Source organism: Hippoglossus hippoglossus, chromosome 9 (assembly GCF_009819705.1).
Source record: "Hippoglossus hippoglossus isolate fHipHip1 chromosome 9, fHipHip1.pri, whole genome shotgun sequence".
Lineage (NCBI taxonomy): Eukaryota > Metazoa > Chordata > Actinopteri > Pleuronectiformes > Pleuronectidae > Hippoglossus > Hippoglossus hippoglossus.
This window is the reverse complement of record NC_047159.1, coordinates 23,446,294-23,463,112: the sequence shown is the minus strand read 5'-3', so window position 1 is coordinate 23,463,112 and position 16,819 is coordinate 23,446,294. Positions and strand designations below refer to the sequence as shown.

The following is a 16,819-nucleotide window of genomic DNA, read 5'->3' as shown; positions in this document are numbered from 1 at the left end:
CGCTGGTCAGCCCGCGATTCACTCACATGTGGCATTTGTCTGGATCGTTGGGACTGGGAGGCTGCAGCAGTTCGCAGTTCGACCGCTCGCTCTCCCATGCGTGAGCTGGAATTTGTGTCAACGCCACACAGCCAGCAGTGTGGAAGACTTCCGCAGTGTTCAGCACTACTGTAACACTGGCACAAACACACAGAGCCCCCCCACTCGTTACGCCGGGTTTACACCGGATGCGGAAGTGCCGCTGCGAGGCAGCGCAGCGCCGTTCTCCAGCACGCAGCCGCCTGGCTGTTCACACGGGACGTGCATTTCTCCGCGCTGGTCAGCCCCATAGACTGTATATATAAGGTCAGCCCGCGATTCTGCTTTCTCCGCTTGTTGTTGTACCCGTTGAATGTCGGGGTTCGGGGGTTACAGTAGCGCTGAACACTGCGGAAGTCTTCCACACTGCTGGCTGTGTGGCACTGACACAAATTCCAGCTCACGCACGGGAGAGCGAGCGGTCGAGCAACTGCTGCAGCCTCCCAGTCCCAACGATCCAGACAAATGGGGGGGGGGGGGCAAGACCATGTAGGGAGACTTCCAGTGCCTTGTTATGACACAAAACCCAGGAAGCTCAATCGAGTCGTTCAAGCATGACGTTTCTGACTTAGAGGAACTATAACAAAACGCACGAGTGTTTTTTCCCCAGAGTTTTTGGGTTGGTAGACATGCCAGATACCCACATTAACCTGTAGAAGCACTAACAAAGTGGAATTTGCATGCTATGTCCCCTTTAACACATTAGTGCAAATAGAATACAGATTCCTGTCAACTTGATCATAACACTGTCACCTATCCGATTGCAAACCATAATGTTCAAACTTCGGAAATAAATTCAGATCATTATGAGTTGACATCAATTAAAGCAAACGTTAAAAATTAAGATTTTGCAAATTCAGACTCCCATTCACAATGTAAACATCAGTTTGGACAGAGTCATATAATAAAGAGCATAGGGAATCGCTTTGCCTCATTTCTTAAAAATGTGATATGATGGGACGATGTAATAATTTGGTCAAACTTCAGCAATTATTTGACTCCTCATATTCATGCAGCCACAATAATAAAACTTGTTTTTCCTCCAGAGGGGCAGCTCATTCATGGAGGGCAAACAGGCAGTAGCCTAAGTGACTTTAGCCCCATGCTGTGCACTTCCATCCACTGGAGGATGGTGCTTTGGAATAAGATATTTCAATGAGATACAGGTTACAAAGCCATTTTATTAAAGTTGAAGATATTCATATTTACCAAACATAAACTCGGTACAATGCAGATGTTGAGATTTATATCATATTTTAAACATATTAAGCAGAAAACATAAAACACTTCTAATATAAATGAGAACAAAATGAAACTTGTAAATGTTTCTTAAGGCTTCCAAGTATACAGTTTGTAAAATGAAAATAAAAACACATTTATACATACGTTTATATATATATATATATATATATATATATATATATATATATATATATATATATATATATATATATATATACACTCAAACAAAATCTTAAGTCAACATAAATAAAACAAATAAAATGGAATTTTCTTCTGGAAAAATCCTTTCTTCAAAGCAAAAGGCCCCTAAATAAACAAGATTATAGTTAATTCATCTCACTTCTTTTGACACAATTTCTACATGCATAAAAAGTACTTTATCTGAAGAGGGATGATGTGTTTTAAGGCAAATATCGGAATCCCACTCATTACATAGCGCATCATCATTCACCATTTTGTTTCCCAATTATGAGTGTGAAATATATGCACTATATAGTGCCCTCAAAAACAAACAAAAAAGTATTATACATACAGTTGTATGCAAAACTCCACAACAGATGTTTTTTCAAATGAACGGAGGTAACTACAACCCCTGCAGCAAAAACACCAACATGACTATTAAAAAAAATAATTATTGCTGCTTTTTATTTAATGTATTGAATTTAAAATGAAAGACTGTTACATGTGCAATCTTCATTAACTCATTGGGACTTGCAAGGCAGTTCACATTAGGATTTCTGCTGGTGATAACTCCAGATGTTAAAATGGAGATACTACTAAGAATTAAACTGAGTCACGTACTGACTTTTGCACATGCCACAATTATTGTTTCAATTCTGTTTTTAGTTCATAAAAAACAAAACTGTGGATGGAAATAAATACATTTTGTCTGTTTGTCTGTCTGCAGGTTTTATCAACTTATTCACTTCAAACCAAAAAAACATGTAATTTCCCTTGGTGTGCACAAACTGTGTGGCATGTGCACTACTGTACCCTCCATATGATGACCTGATACTGGTGTGTTGCTGTGATATCAGTGGGAGTTCAGGTTGTAGGTGCAACAATGTACACGACTGATCACACCTGACAGTGATGCCACAGACTTGAAAAATTCAACCAGAAGAGGGCGCTGCAACTATGCATTTCAAATCAGTGGGACAAGTTACTCTGGAAGGATCTTTTCCATGGTGCTTCAGTGTTATTCAATCATAATTCATGAAAAAGTAAATGGGGGTAATTACTTTTATAATATGCAAGAGTTTGGTGAGCTCAGCAAATTCCAGGTCACAGTCAATGTGAACTTGAGCAGGATACTGATCAAACAGTATCTGTCAGTGTAGTGATGGTAGCAGGGAGAAACCAGAATTTAACACTTAACTAGCTAAATACAATTCAATCCTGAATCGGTTAATTAACATATAAACATTTATTGTAGTTTGATATTTGATTTAAATAGTCCCTACTGAAAGCGCTAATGTAGTCATGACTATGACAGTGAGGCAAGATGCACAATACCAGGACCCTGTAACTGAAGCAGCTAAAAGGAATTCAGTCTTTGATATTTTTTACACATGCACCTCATCTGTTGTGCACTGTCAAAAATAACTTCTATTAGTTGTTCTGTGGCTTGTTTTGTGCCAATTTTCACCTAAATTACAGTCCACAAGGGGGCAACATAATAATACTCCTGGTCTAATGTTCATATTTATATCCAGTACAACTATTACAACAAAATTAATAGTTACACACTTCATTACAATAACAATTAAACATAAATACAAATTATAGTATTAATATTACAACCCTGATGTTCACAGTGTCTGTACTGAAAAGAGGAGCTTTGTGCTCGAAATGTCACTTTGGAAAAAAAAAATCACCCCAACATCTAGTCAGGTTGGATTTTATCTAAACATATATTTCTGATAAGCGAGCAGATATTCATGAATAAATAAATAAATAAAAATCACCTTTCCAGTATTAGTTCAAGCCATCTGCTCTTCACATCACTCAGCAGTGTTGAGACATCTGTTGAATGAAAAAAGAAGTTTATGTGCCAACAAAAAAGAAACACATTCCAGTTTAAAGACAGAGAGGTTCTGAGTAATGAATTTTTAATTTTCAGCTTTATATTTCAGGCAGATTTCCTCATTTGAAATTTACGCACACACTCACATACTTATATCTTTGTTAAGGATGGAGATGAGACACTGAATACAATCAAATGCTTTGTTTTGATTGCCTGTTGCATCTGTAGCATCCTCCTGCAAGATCATTTTAGCAATTATTATGTATCTGATTTCCTATTGTGTGAACGGTGTGACTTTCTAGATGTGCAGATGAAGGCTAAAGGTCTCGTCTTCAAAAGGTTGATAGTAATTGTCCCAAAATCAATCAGTGATATACAACTGATACATTTCACATCCACTTCAGCAATTAACACAATAATTGATTTTCAATTACAAATTGAAGTGTTGAAAACACTTTCTAATTCTGCAATTGTAGTGTTCTGAGTAGTTTGTTATGTTTCAAATGTTCTGTGCTGCTTGGAAAAAAAAAACTAATTATACAGCGGGTAAAATAAGTAGGGATGCACCGATATGGAAATTCTTGGCCGATACCGATATTTAAAACAACAATCTAGCGGCTAGCGGCTAGCCGATGCCGATATTTGTTTATTACTTGAATAATATGAAAAACAGAAAAAGTGACAAGTGTAACTTTAGATGCCATGGATGGACATAGACACCTATTCAGCCAAACATTTAACAGTATCACCAGGCCTACTTAAGACATCATCTCAACTGTAAACAGTTGCTTGCAATGCAGCCTTACAAAACACTAGCATAAACCCTTAGGGAATGCCATATAAATTCAAGTCAAGATGCAGTGCTACTACTAGCTTGCTGTGCAACACAACACAATAGGAGGTGTCGGGGTAAATGACGTATTTGCCGATGGCAGTAAACGAGGCGAATATCGGCCGCTACCGATATACGGCCGATACATCGGTGCACCACTAAAAATAAGTATTGAACACGTCACCATTTTTCACGAAATGTCGGTAACAACCCAAGTAATCCATACATACAAAGAAAACCAAACAAATAAGTTCAGAAATTCAGTTATGTGTAATAAAATGGAATGACACAAGGAAAAAGTATTGAACACATGAAGAAAGGGAGGTGCAAAAAGGCATGGAAAGCCAAGACACCAGCGGAAATCTATCAGTAATTAGAAAGCAATCCTGCCCCTTGTCAGTGCAAATGAATATCAGCTGGTTTAGTCCCACCTGATGGCCTATAAAAAGGTGCTTATTCCCAAGGTGTCACACAGGAAACATCTCATAATGGGTAAAAGCAAAGAGCTCTCGCAAGACCTTCGCAACCTTATTGTTGCAAAACATACTGATGGCATTGGTTACAGAAGGATTTCTAAACTTCTGAATGTTCCAGTGAGCACTGTTGGGGCCATATCCGGAAGTGGAAAGAACATCATTTCACCATAAACCGGCCATGACCAGGTGCTCCTCCCAAGATTTCTGACAGAGGAGTGAAAAGAATTATCAGAAGAGTTGTCCAAGAGCCAAGGACCACTTGTGGAGAGCTTCAGAAAGACCTGGAATTAGCAGGTACAATTGTTTCAAAGAAAACAATAAGTAATGCACTCAACCGCCGTGGCCTGTATGCACGCCCACCACGCAAGACTCCATTGCTGAAGAAAAAGCATGTTGAAGCTTGTTTAAAGTTTGCTGCACAACATTTAGACAAGCCTGTGAAATACTGGGAGAATGTAGTCTGGTCAGATGAGACCAAAATTGAACTCTTTGGATGCCATAATACACACCATGTTTGGAGGTCAAATGGCACTGCACATCACCCGGAAAACACCATACCAACAGTGAAGTTTGGAGGTGGGAACATCATGGTGTGGGGCTGTTCTTCAGCATACGGCACTGGCAAACTTCATATAATTGAGGGAAGGATGAATGGAAAAATGTTTCCGAGACATTCTTGATAAAAATCTGCTGCCATCTACCAGGATGATGAAGATGAAACGAGGGTGGACATTTCAGCAAGACAATGATCCCAAACACACTCTCAATTGGTTTCAGAGAAAGAAAATAAAGCTGCTAGAATGGCCCAGCCAATCACCTGACTTGAATCCAATAGAAAATCTATGGAAAGAACTAAAGATCAGAGTTCATAGAAGAGGCCCACGGAACCTTCAAGATTTGAAGACTGTTTGTGTGGAAGAATGGGCCAAAATCACACCTGAGCAATGCATGCGACTAGTTTCTCCATACAGGAGGCGTCTTGAAGCTGTCATTACCAACAAAGGCTTTTGTACAAAGTATTAAATAAATTTCAGTAAGCGTGTTCAATACTTTTTCCCTGTGTCATTCCATTTTATTACACACAACTTAATTTCTGAACTTATTTGTTTGGTTTTCTTTGTATGTATGGATTACTTGGGTTGTTACCGACATCTGGTGAAATTTTCATGTCAATAGCACATTTAGAAATATATTTACTGAGAAAAACGGTGACGTGTTCAATACTTATTTTACCCGCTGTAAATATAATATGATATTCCAGACATGTGACAGGTAATGAGGGGAAGAGAGGTGGGGAATTGTAAGCCATATAGATCCCTGGTTCATATTTTAATGAAATGTAAACAACCTTTTCACAAGCCACAGTATATGCAGAAGAGAAGCTGGCTGCAATGAGCGTCTTAATTCTGTGGGATTACTGTGGATAAAGGATGTCTGCTGCATTTGGACAGTGTCTAATGTCTTATTGAAAGCAGCGGCAAAACATCAAGTTGCAGGAGCACAAGTAGAAATGTATGGAATTTCAATCCTGTTTTGTTTTTTTACGTGTGTTTATGCCTACAGCTTTATTTTATGTGTGCATTATTCGAGGAAGCAGAGTAATCTCAATGATTATATGAATGAAGAAAATGTAACCCTGAATGTTTTTGGTAACAGTCCTTATGTCAGACTTGAGGAAATTGCTGTGTAAAAACTCAGTCATGACTAAGGTTCTCTCTCTTTAATTTCTTTCAGACATGCACTGAGAGTCCAAGTGACAGTCTCTAGAATTTCTGCAGACTTTCTCCACCTGGCCTCCTAGTATAAAGTCCGCAGAAGTCTATGTGAGGAGCAGGGGATCCCCAGCTGGATTCACTGTGAGCAATTGGGGAGGTTGATGAAGTTTCTAACACGCAATTGACGCAAAAATGAAAAAACAACAACAAAAACAAACGAAATGAGGCATAATGTTAGGAAAGTTAAATGAGTTACCGAAGTCTGGTCAGGTGCTACTTGGATGATGAACTGGTATGAAGGCATCGCACAATGTTGCAACACCAGTCTGGTCATATCTCCGTCCTCTGTTACTGGTTCTGGAGGCAGAGTGAATCCATCTTCCAAACACTCGTCTGACATGTTCAACAGCTGTCAGGAAGACACATCTCAGTAAAAATGTATATCTGAACTTATTTGTCTACTGTCAAGATACTCACCCGCCTCAGGCTGTGAATCAAGTGTAACAGTAAAGTGAATTTACAGCATTAAGAAACTCTGATCCATATTCCAAACATTAAATTTCATTTGAAATAAAGACATAAATAAGGTAAAATCAATCATCTGTTTAAATAAACGTTTTAGAACATAGAAAACAGATTTTCAAACAGTTCATTACAGAACTGTCTGACAAAGGAATTTAATTTCTGGGGTTTAAGCTGAGTATCTCATCTAAACCACTTTTCCAAGAATTCAAAATTAAAATATCAATCAATCCAAAATTATTTTTGAGCAATTATATAGAAAAAAATCTTCTCTGTGCCATAATATTTTTAGGAACAATTAGGAATCATTTATGTACAGGTGTCAAGGTCAAATACAAAAGACCAGGTGCCAGTGTAACCAGAGCAGGAAATGAAGAGATCACTGTTCAAATCAGGGGCTGAAGAAGTTAGTGCTGCTCGTTCTGTCTGTGACGTATGACAGGTGAATTTAGGAACATACAGTTTAGCCAATCAGATTGCAATGACAGCTACTCTACCATTACAAGCGAGACACTCCACTTGAACCAGTAATCTGGTTATAATATAAAATATAAGCATCTGCAGTGACAGATAAAAGAGAAAGTAAAGATAAAAAAGAAAGTAATTGAATCTTTTGAACTCAAAGCTGCGTAGCCGAGATACAATATCAAGTTTCTCGTGGTTGCATGGCTCCACCAACCAGTCATGTTGTGTTTACATCCAGACTCAAAGAAAATATAGAAGACTTTGAAGGGATACAATTAAAATGTATTTTGTCAATATAAGTGCAGGGATTCTTAACTAACAATAACTTTTAATAATAACTATATTTATATAGAACAGCCCTATAGAGTGCTTCCTCTGTGCGTACTACTTCTGAAGTTAAATATGCTCTTCTAAATGGACAATCTCTCTCTAATAAGTCTCTTATTTAAAATAATTAATTACTGATTTTGTTTTATCTGAAAGACTTGGTCTAAACTTGATGAGCACAGCTTATTTCCCCAAAACTATGATCTTATCTGCTCCCCCAGACCAAGTGGTGGTGGTGGGCTTGGTGTTATTTTTAAAAAGTTCCTAAAAATGTATACATTTACCCTTCGGCAATCTCTCTTACTTTGAGCCCCTTGTTCTGAAGGCTCATTGCATAAGCTGTTTTCCTGTGTATCCATCATCCTCCTAAATTCAGCTCTACCTGTTCTAACCGGAACTGTCAGAATTCCTCTGTTATTCTGATAACAGAGGAATGTTCCAAAGAATACAAATTTCTGATGGGAAAGATTTTAGTTCTGCGCCATTAGAAAATTCTGCCCAAGGATCTGATATCTTTACATGTAAAACTAAATCCCACCTCTTAGGCCAGATTTTTTTAATAGAATGTTTAATAGAGAATTCGTTATTAATCATGTTATTGGACTAATTGGACTTGTTTTATTCTATAAAAATCTGATGATTTTTATTTCTTATGTACAGTACCAGTCAAAAGTTTGGACACACCTTCTCATTCAATGGTTTTTCTTTATTTTAATTTTTTTCTACATTGTAGATTAATATTGAAGACATCCAAACTATGAAGAAACACATATGGAATCATGTGGTAAACAAAAAAAATGCTCAACAAACCAGAATATGTTTTATATTTTAGATTCTTCAAAGTAGCCACCTTTTGCTTTGATGACAGCTTTGCACACTCTTGGCATTCTTTCAATCAGCTTCATGAGGTAGTCACCTGGAATGGTTCTCCAACAGTCTTGAAGGAGTTCCCAGAGGTGCTGAGCACTTGTTGGCTGCTTTGCCTTCACTCTGCGGTCCAACTCATCCCAGACCATCTCAATTGGGTTTAGGTCGGGTGATTGTGGAGGCCAGGTCATCTGACGCAGCACTCCATCACTCTCCTTCTTGGTCAAATAGCCCTTACATAGCCTGGAGGTGTGTTTGGGGTCATTGTCCTGTTGAAACACAAATGCTGGTCCCACTAAGCGCAAACCAGATGGGATGGCATGTCGCTGCAGAATGCTGTGGTAGCCATGCTGGTTAAGTATGCCTTGAATTTTGAATAAATCACCAACAGTGTCATCCAGCAAAGCACGCCCACACCTCCTCCTCCATGCTTCACGGTGGGAACCACACATGTAGAGACCATCCGCTCACCTTTTGTGTGTCTTACAAAGAAATGGAGGTTGGAACCAAAAATCTCCAATTTGGACTCATCAGACCAAAGTACAGATTTCCACTAGTTTAATGTCCATTCCTTGTGTTTCTTGGCCCAAGCAAGTCTCTTCTTCTTGTTGTTCTTCCTCAGTAGTGGCTTCTTTGCAGCAATGTGACCATGAAGGCCTGATTCACGCAGTCTCCTCTGAACAGTTGATGTTGAGATGTGTCCGCTACTTGAACTCTGCAAAGCATTTATGTGGGCTCTAATCTGAGGTGCAGTTAATTTGCGGTTTCTGAGGCTGGTAACTCTAATGAACTTATCCTCGATGATCTCCAGTGTTACTGAGGATCAGACCCCCATTGTGGATCTGAATCCCAACATTATCTGTCAGAGTAGAATGGGAGGTAGAACCTTCAGCAACCAGGTTCCTCTCCTATGAAACCAGCTCCCACTTTGGTTTCGGGAGGCAGACACCATCTCTACATTTAAGGTTAGAGTTAAAATGTCCCTCTTAGATAAAGCGGATCTCTCTCTCTCCCTCTTTCCAAAGCCTTTGATGCTGACATTCAATGATGACATCTTTATCTGCGCAGTTTGAATGTACATTTAGTTGAAAAATTGTCTGACTTGATTGGCACTGTTCTGGTTTACATGAACTAAACTGTAAAACCAGCAGTCATAACTGCACAGTAGAAAAGACACACTTACATCATCCATTCTCCATAGGTCATTGCTCAAACCTTCAGTCTGACCATAAGTGATTGCATTCTTTAGGAAATCAGTCCCACAGCCATCATGCTGAAAAACAGAAAATAACACTAATCAACATTTCAGAATACCTGGCAGTCCTTGAAAAAACAAACGGAGGACACTTGTCTTTAATAGAGTCCTGATGAGGGCAGTACTTACACTGTCAGTGTCTTGCAAAACTCCAACAAGCAATCGAATGTACTCGGTTGCAGCTTTGAGTGTGTCCACTTTACTGGGTTTCCGGTCTGGTCGCATAAGTGGCACCATGCGCTTCAAGCGGGAGAACATAGAGTTCAAGTTCCGGATCTGAACAGAAAAGAGGCCAAAGATTGACATAAATAGTGAAGCATTGTGAGATGCTTTCTCATGTTTTCGAACCACGAGTATCATTGCATTTCCACAGGGTTTGAAGAAGTGACATTTCTCAAGATGTGTTTATTCACTGAGAGCAAACTAAGCAGTAGTTGTGTTGGTAAAATCCAGCACATAATGCTTAAGGATTGAAAAGGAGTACTGTTGATTCGATGAAACAACATATGTAACACAAGAATTGTTAAAAAAGTAAAACCAGTAAAATCATCTATATGTGCATCATATGCGAACACAAGAGTTATATACTAATCTATTTTGCAAGTTTTACTTACTTTATGAAAATCGAGTGCGCTTTTTCCTGCTTTATGCCAAACTGCATTTAAAAATATTGTTTTAAAGACTTGCTGACAAATACAGAAAAAAACAGAGTAAATATGTGTCTTATCCTCATATGACGACAGAAGAATGTATGATATTCAGTCATCTGGAGACCATGGTTATTAAAATATGAAAATAAAGAAATGAACCACAACTTGTTGACAGAGGTTGTTGGCATATTAAACACCAAAGAATGTAACTACAATGAGAATAAAAATAAAATAATAATAATTAAGGGGATTTTAATGACGCATCGGTAAAGTTTAGCAGTTTTTCTTTTCACCTTCATTTATATCAAGGATGTATAGCACAACACACTCTTTTATGAAGACTGAAAAAATGACCCCAAATAAGTAAAATGTTGAACAGCAAATCACAATTTGTATCCTCTATTCCAAATGTGACATTATTTCTGGTAAAGTGAGAGAGAAATTGGAGTTTAGGTTACAGCCAATCGTGCATGTCACAATCGCTTTCTTCATCACAGAAAATAGTTATTTTGATCAGAGTTGAATCTTTGTCTGAGGAGCTCTCTTGAAGGGTATATATCATCAAATATTTTTGAAATTAAGCTATTTTGCTTTCAGAGGTAAAGATGATAACAGATTTGTACATAATTTCTTTAGAGTACACTGACAAAAGATATGAGAAGCAGAGTCTCAGCTAAATTGCTTTGGATATAAACTACAGGACACTTCACTAGAAAAATGATGTCCAGCAATCATCAGTGAAAGTGGATGAGATGGGTTTTAGAGCAGGGGAGATGCTTGGAATTAAAACCAGGCACTTGTCCAAAAGTCAGCTTCAACTTATTTTCATAAAGATTTATCCTTTTTATTTCTTCAACCTCTTTAGATATACTCTTTAAAACTCTCATCTTGAAAATTGTTTTAAACTGTGCTTTCTGAGTTTAGGTTCTTCAACTTAGTCTCTGTGTTGTTTTTAATGTGCCTGCACAGCACCTTGAATCTACCTCTGTGTATGAAATATGCTTCATAAATAAAATGGCCTTGCTTACATTATTATAATGTTTAAAGTTGCATTGGAAATTAAATTTTATAAAATTTTCCTCACAAAATAAAACATTTGCACAATTGTCTATTAAATGGGTGATAGACCAAATAGTCTTAACTCTTCAGTCATTGAAATATAGGGAGTAATCTGCAGCTTCAGGTACATCATAAAGTGGGACTTTCTGCAGTAGTTTCCAATCCAGCAGGACTTGTGAATGGAATGAGGATAGTTTTATAGAGATTAGATAATAACCAAAATATAACCGGACAGTATGACCGGGTGGTGGTCACAAGGCTGAAATGCATCCCTCAGTTGGTGTGTAAGCTGGTTAAGTTTGTGTGGTGTGTGTGTACAAGGTAAATAATAACTGTGTATGTGTCCTGTGAGGTCTTTGGAAACTTAATAGCAGGTACAGTTAGTTAGCGTTACAGGCTACAGCTGCGCTAACTAAACTCAGGGCGCCTGACAGAGCTGAACCTGGAGTCTGTCTGTCAAACACATCACTAAACTGTCATTAAACATGAACTCTCTGTTCTCGCAGTGTCCTCCATTGTGAACTCACTCTCAGTCGCTCCTTCGCGTTGACCAGCTCCCTCTTTTTCACCGTTTCGTGGAAGTCCTCAGCGACAAAGTACAGGCCGTCTTTAGCTCGTCTGAACTTCTCTATGTTGCTGTACACAGGCAGCGCGGACTCGCCCGTCAGGCGCTTCAATATGTCGCTCATTAGTTCCTCCGCTGGCACCTTCATCTTAAGCAGGAACATGTATGAACCCTGAGGAAGAACCCTGAGTATGAACCCTGAGGAAGAACGAAGAACCCCGAGGATGCGCTGCCTCTCACAGACTGTCTCTGTCTCTGTCCACACTGCTCACATGTAAACAGCAGAGGCATGAGGCTGAGCACACCTGAGGCAGGTGCTTCATCAGGAGCCCGCTGCCTGCACTCAGTGAGCTAATGCTAACAGTAGCTACATTTGACTAGCCTTAATTAACATTACACAGATCTGCTTCCTCATTTGGACTAGTTGTTTTTACCTTGTGGCTAGTCTGTGACTTCATTTTGACTAGTAAGAATTTGTATTTAACATACCTGTGACTTTCTTATGACTAGTACAAATTTTTATTTAACATGTCTGTGACTTCATTGTGACTAGTAAGAGTTTGATTTAACATATCTACAGTTTTGACTTGATAGAATAAAAGTTAAAGATATTTGAACTTATGTTGCTGTCAAACAGCTTTTGCCATCAATATATATGTGTTTCATCATTATAGATATCCACAGTTCATGTAGTAGATGTCTGCAACTGAATTTTAGATTTCTTTTATTCCAGATTTCTGCTCTGTCAATCTATCTAGTTCAAAATTAATTTAAGATATCTCAAAAGAACAATGTAGATGTCTTGAATTGTACTTGAGATTAGAGGTATTTGAGGATACAATATGAATTGTGGATATCTGCAATTTAATTGTAGATAACTATAATAAAAACTCCATGCACATGAATGGCAAAAGCTGTTTGAATCTTACTTGTCAAAATCTAATTACAGATATCTTTGACTTGTATTCTCCCAAGTGAAAATATAAATACAGATATCTTGAATAAGTGCTTTGACTAGGCAAAATGATTTTGCAGACATCATTTTGTCTGCAACATCTCTGCTCATCACAATGTTTTCTTAAAGCTGTTTTCTCTGTGCTTGAAAATAAAATACCATCCCCTGAAAGCTAGTTTAAGAAAATGAAGTAAAGTTAGATGAAACAACATTTCAATAAACTCAAGGTGACCCTCAGATGGAGAGAAGGAAATAAGGATAGTTCAGGGAAATAAGAAAGAAAAGGAATAAAGAAAGAACAATGAAAAGTGGTGGGACGAAAAACAAAAAATGAATAGACAATACCATAAGTTAAATTATTTGTATTTTTAGGCCTGTTTGAGTGCAGAACCATTGACAGTGCTTTGGTTTTCTGCTCAAAGACTGAAAGATGCTTTAATGAAAAAGTTTCATTTTGTAAAGCTCTGTATCTAAACCAGTTCTTTTTCTTCAGTTCAAGGACCTTGATGTAGCCCACAGTCATAATCTAATCTAACACAGTATTGATGTTTGCAAACTTTTCTCTCTTGTGCTCTTTAAAACTTTCTCTAGTTGTTTCAGAGCTTTCATATTCTAAGGAGTTTAAACTTTTCACCCAACAGCTAGTTCCTCATAAATTCACTAAATATTGTATAAGTATTGCATAACTATGATGGATACATTATAGGATGATGGGATGAAAACACCCCATTCTAATTTATGTCACATTAATTAAGTTTAACAGAACACTTGTTATTCATTGGATTCAATAATATTTTTCCCCAAATGTCACCAGGGGGGCTCTGTAACTTACACATTCACACAATCAGAGATTTTTTGACAACTGTCTTTTGTGCATTTAGCAGCTGTAACTGTGTTTCTTTTATTCTGGATAATATGATTGAACTCCTCGTATTTTTCTATATAATACTTTGCTCCTTATTGTGAAAGATGCGGCTCTGCTCTTAGTTCACTCATTCATGTCTTTGATTGGTCATATGCAGTGAACACCGCCCCTTTCATGTGCAGGCACTCAGATCTTGATTAGGCAAACCTGGGTTCACTTATCGAGTTGATAACCAGCTTAGTGTGATCGCTTAGCCTGATTGCGATTGTGAGGTTAGGTTCACCCGGATATCGCAAAGGTATCCTGGGTAGGAATAACTCACTGCGTAGAACAGGCCCCAGGCAGTGAGCAATATCAACGTTAACAGAGTAACATGAGCAATAGTCTGAAAGTCTGAAAATGTCTTACAGAGCATCCCAACTTAACTCCTTCTCTCCCCACCTTGCATCACCCATCCCAGCGTCATGTTCATAAAAGGCTGTTTGCATCTTATTGGATAGTTTAACCTCAATCACCTATGTTCAAATTTATAAGGGCCAAATCATAAAAATAAATTGTATAGAGAATTACAGCTACTTTGCCCTTTATCAATAACCTGGCTTGGGTATTGCTAGGAGAGAAGGGAGAATGTGTGGATGAGATGGGCTCTGTTCTCCTTAAAAAGCAAATGTGTGAGGATAGTCAAAAATTCCTTCACATTAATTACGATAATAGCAACACGTGTGCTAATGACAGGTCTGTTGTCAGATAATGGAAAACTTGTGAGAAGAAAAAAGATGTCAAATTTGATTGTTGGGTATTTTTTCTGTGCCTTTAGGTACTGGTACAGTATGTGTAGTTTTTTGTAAGATTAAATATCCATCAGAAATGTCCTCTTCCCTTCATTAGGGTTGTTGGAATTATACCTGGTCAGAATTATTGTGTTTCTAATATGCCACATGCTGTGTCCTTAACAGCTTTGCAAAGGTCCTTGGAAAAGTCTATATTTGGTGTTTCCATCCAGGTTGTGGTAACCGCGGCAAGAAGCAAGGCGAAAATGTCAGGATAATTATTTTTTTAATGTAAGTACTCAACTGAACAGCTAACGGTAGGTGACACATATTTCAAAATACATGTTCAACATATTTTATCAACTGAAGAACATTTTCATCCGTAGCTTTGTTGCTAGGCGACGGCTGTAACGGCAGAAAGCTGGTGACGCAAAATGTAGACCACACCGCCTCATTTTGGTCCGGCAGTTGATGCGGCTGTTGGATGCCGACATCGGCTGCGTAGACCGGGTCCTTCCGGTTACACTTTAAAACATCGTATCTCCTTCTTTATTTATGGACTGTGAAGTTTTGCAGCATTTATTAACTGTATGTTGTGATGACTTTAAAAAGCGGAAGACTATGAATTACTATCAAACGCAATTAATTTGTATTACTGTAGAGTCACTTTAGTTAACTGACACTTAACTGTTCTGTTATATTTTGTTCACCTGCCAAACTGTGGAGCCATAGAAGAACCATGAAAAGCACACTTTTGTAAAAGCCTGACAAAATAAATTCGGAAGTAAAAAACGGAATAAATTAAATAATAAATAGATGTGGAAATAATACAATAAGAATATAAATAAGACAAATAATAAAATATGTAACTATAATACAAGCATTTTCATTTATCTTTACATTTATTTGCTCTTTTTTTGGCATATTTTTGTTAACATGTTTTAAAAATATGTATGTGTCTATGACACTATACTTACTCTACTGTACTACTTGAAGACATGAGTGGCATCTGTTTTCGTCAGACTCACATAACCTATTGGTATTGTTGGTGAATGTGTTTATATACTCATGTGTTGATATGGTATTTCAATCAGAAACTCTTCAGTATTGCCACCCATGTGATCGATAATAATTGTTAATTGTTAACATGACAGCATATGCTTATGTATATATATATATATATTCCTCGTCATTATTCGTAAATTATGACGAGGAATATGTTGTCAGTTTTACCTTTGAAATGCTGTTTTATTGTAGTGGTAATCAATATTACATGGATTTAACCTGGGGATCTTCTTTAGAAATTAAACAAACAACAGCTACAAAAGCAATATCAAGCACACATGGTCATCAGCTTCTGAGACGTGTGCAGTATTTCTGAGGATTTTATTTGGCCTCCTCTTCTCATATCTACTTATTCTTTGGCACCAGGTTGCACCAAACGTATAGTATCCAAATATTAAGTACTTAACAGGAACACTTTAAAATCAGATATTGCATACCAGTGCATTTTGTTTTAAATATTGAACTGAAGTAGGAGTAGCATTACAATAAATACTGTACCAAAAATGTAAAAAAAAAGTTACAGCTAAAAAGGCCACTTTCTTGGTGATACAATATTATATTTATCTTTATAAAATTACTCTTACAAATGAATTTAGACATAAGCAGTGAGTATTTTATGTTGTAGCTATCTGAGATGGAGCAGACCTTAACTACAATCTACTGTTACTGTTGGGTGGTAACAAATAGTAGCATATATTTATGGTTCATATATTTTGTGTCCAAAATCATAATCTGCTAAGTAATTCCATCAATAAAAGCAACAAGAGTAAATTGAAAATGAATGTGTTAAAGAGAAGGGTAAATAAGTATGATATCTTAGCAGCTAAATATGGTACCACTGCTTCAAAGCTGTGCTTGAGTACAGAACTGGAATAAATAAAAGTTAAACCAATAGTTTCTTAACAAACTCTGAACTAACTATTACATGGTTCACAGAGGAGGAAATGCATATTTTTTATTTTAACGTCATTCAGTGCAGCCTCCTCCAAATCCACACCGCGCCTTCCCTGCAGCCAATCAGCGCCCAGAAGTTGTGGTGACGTCATCGAGCGACCAAAGTTAAGGAAGTTGGAAGTTTCTCAACA

General features: G+C 37.6%; 1 protein-coding gene across 1 annotated transcript; it reads right to left on the bottom strand.

The window, feature by feature from the left end:
- Positions 1 to 1,887: 1,887 nt before the first annotated feature.
- Positions 1,888 to 12,407, bottom strand: figla (folliculogenesis specific bHLH transcription factor). The gene is made up of 6 exons (XM_034596727.1): positions 12,042 to 12,407; positions 9,935 to 10,081; positions 9,734 to 9,823; positions 6,626 to 6,778; positions 3,288 to 3,345; positions 1,888 to 1,912 (listed from the first exon to the last, which is right to left on the bottom strand). Exons 1-5 carry the CDS (start codon positions 12,240 to 12,242, stop codon positions 3,328 to 3,330), a joined length of 609 nt encoding a protein of 202 aa, XP_034452618.1. The 5' UTR covers positions 12,243 to 12,407; the 3' UTR covers positions 1,888 to 1,912; positions 3,288 to 3,327.
- Positions 12,408 to 16,819: the final 4,412 nt, after the last annotated feature.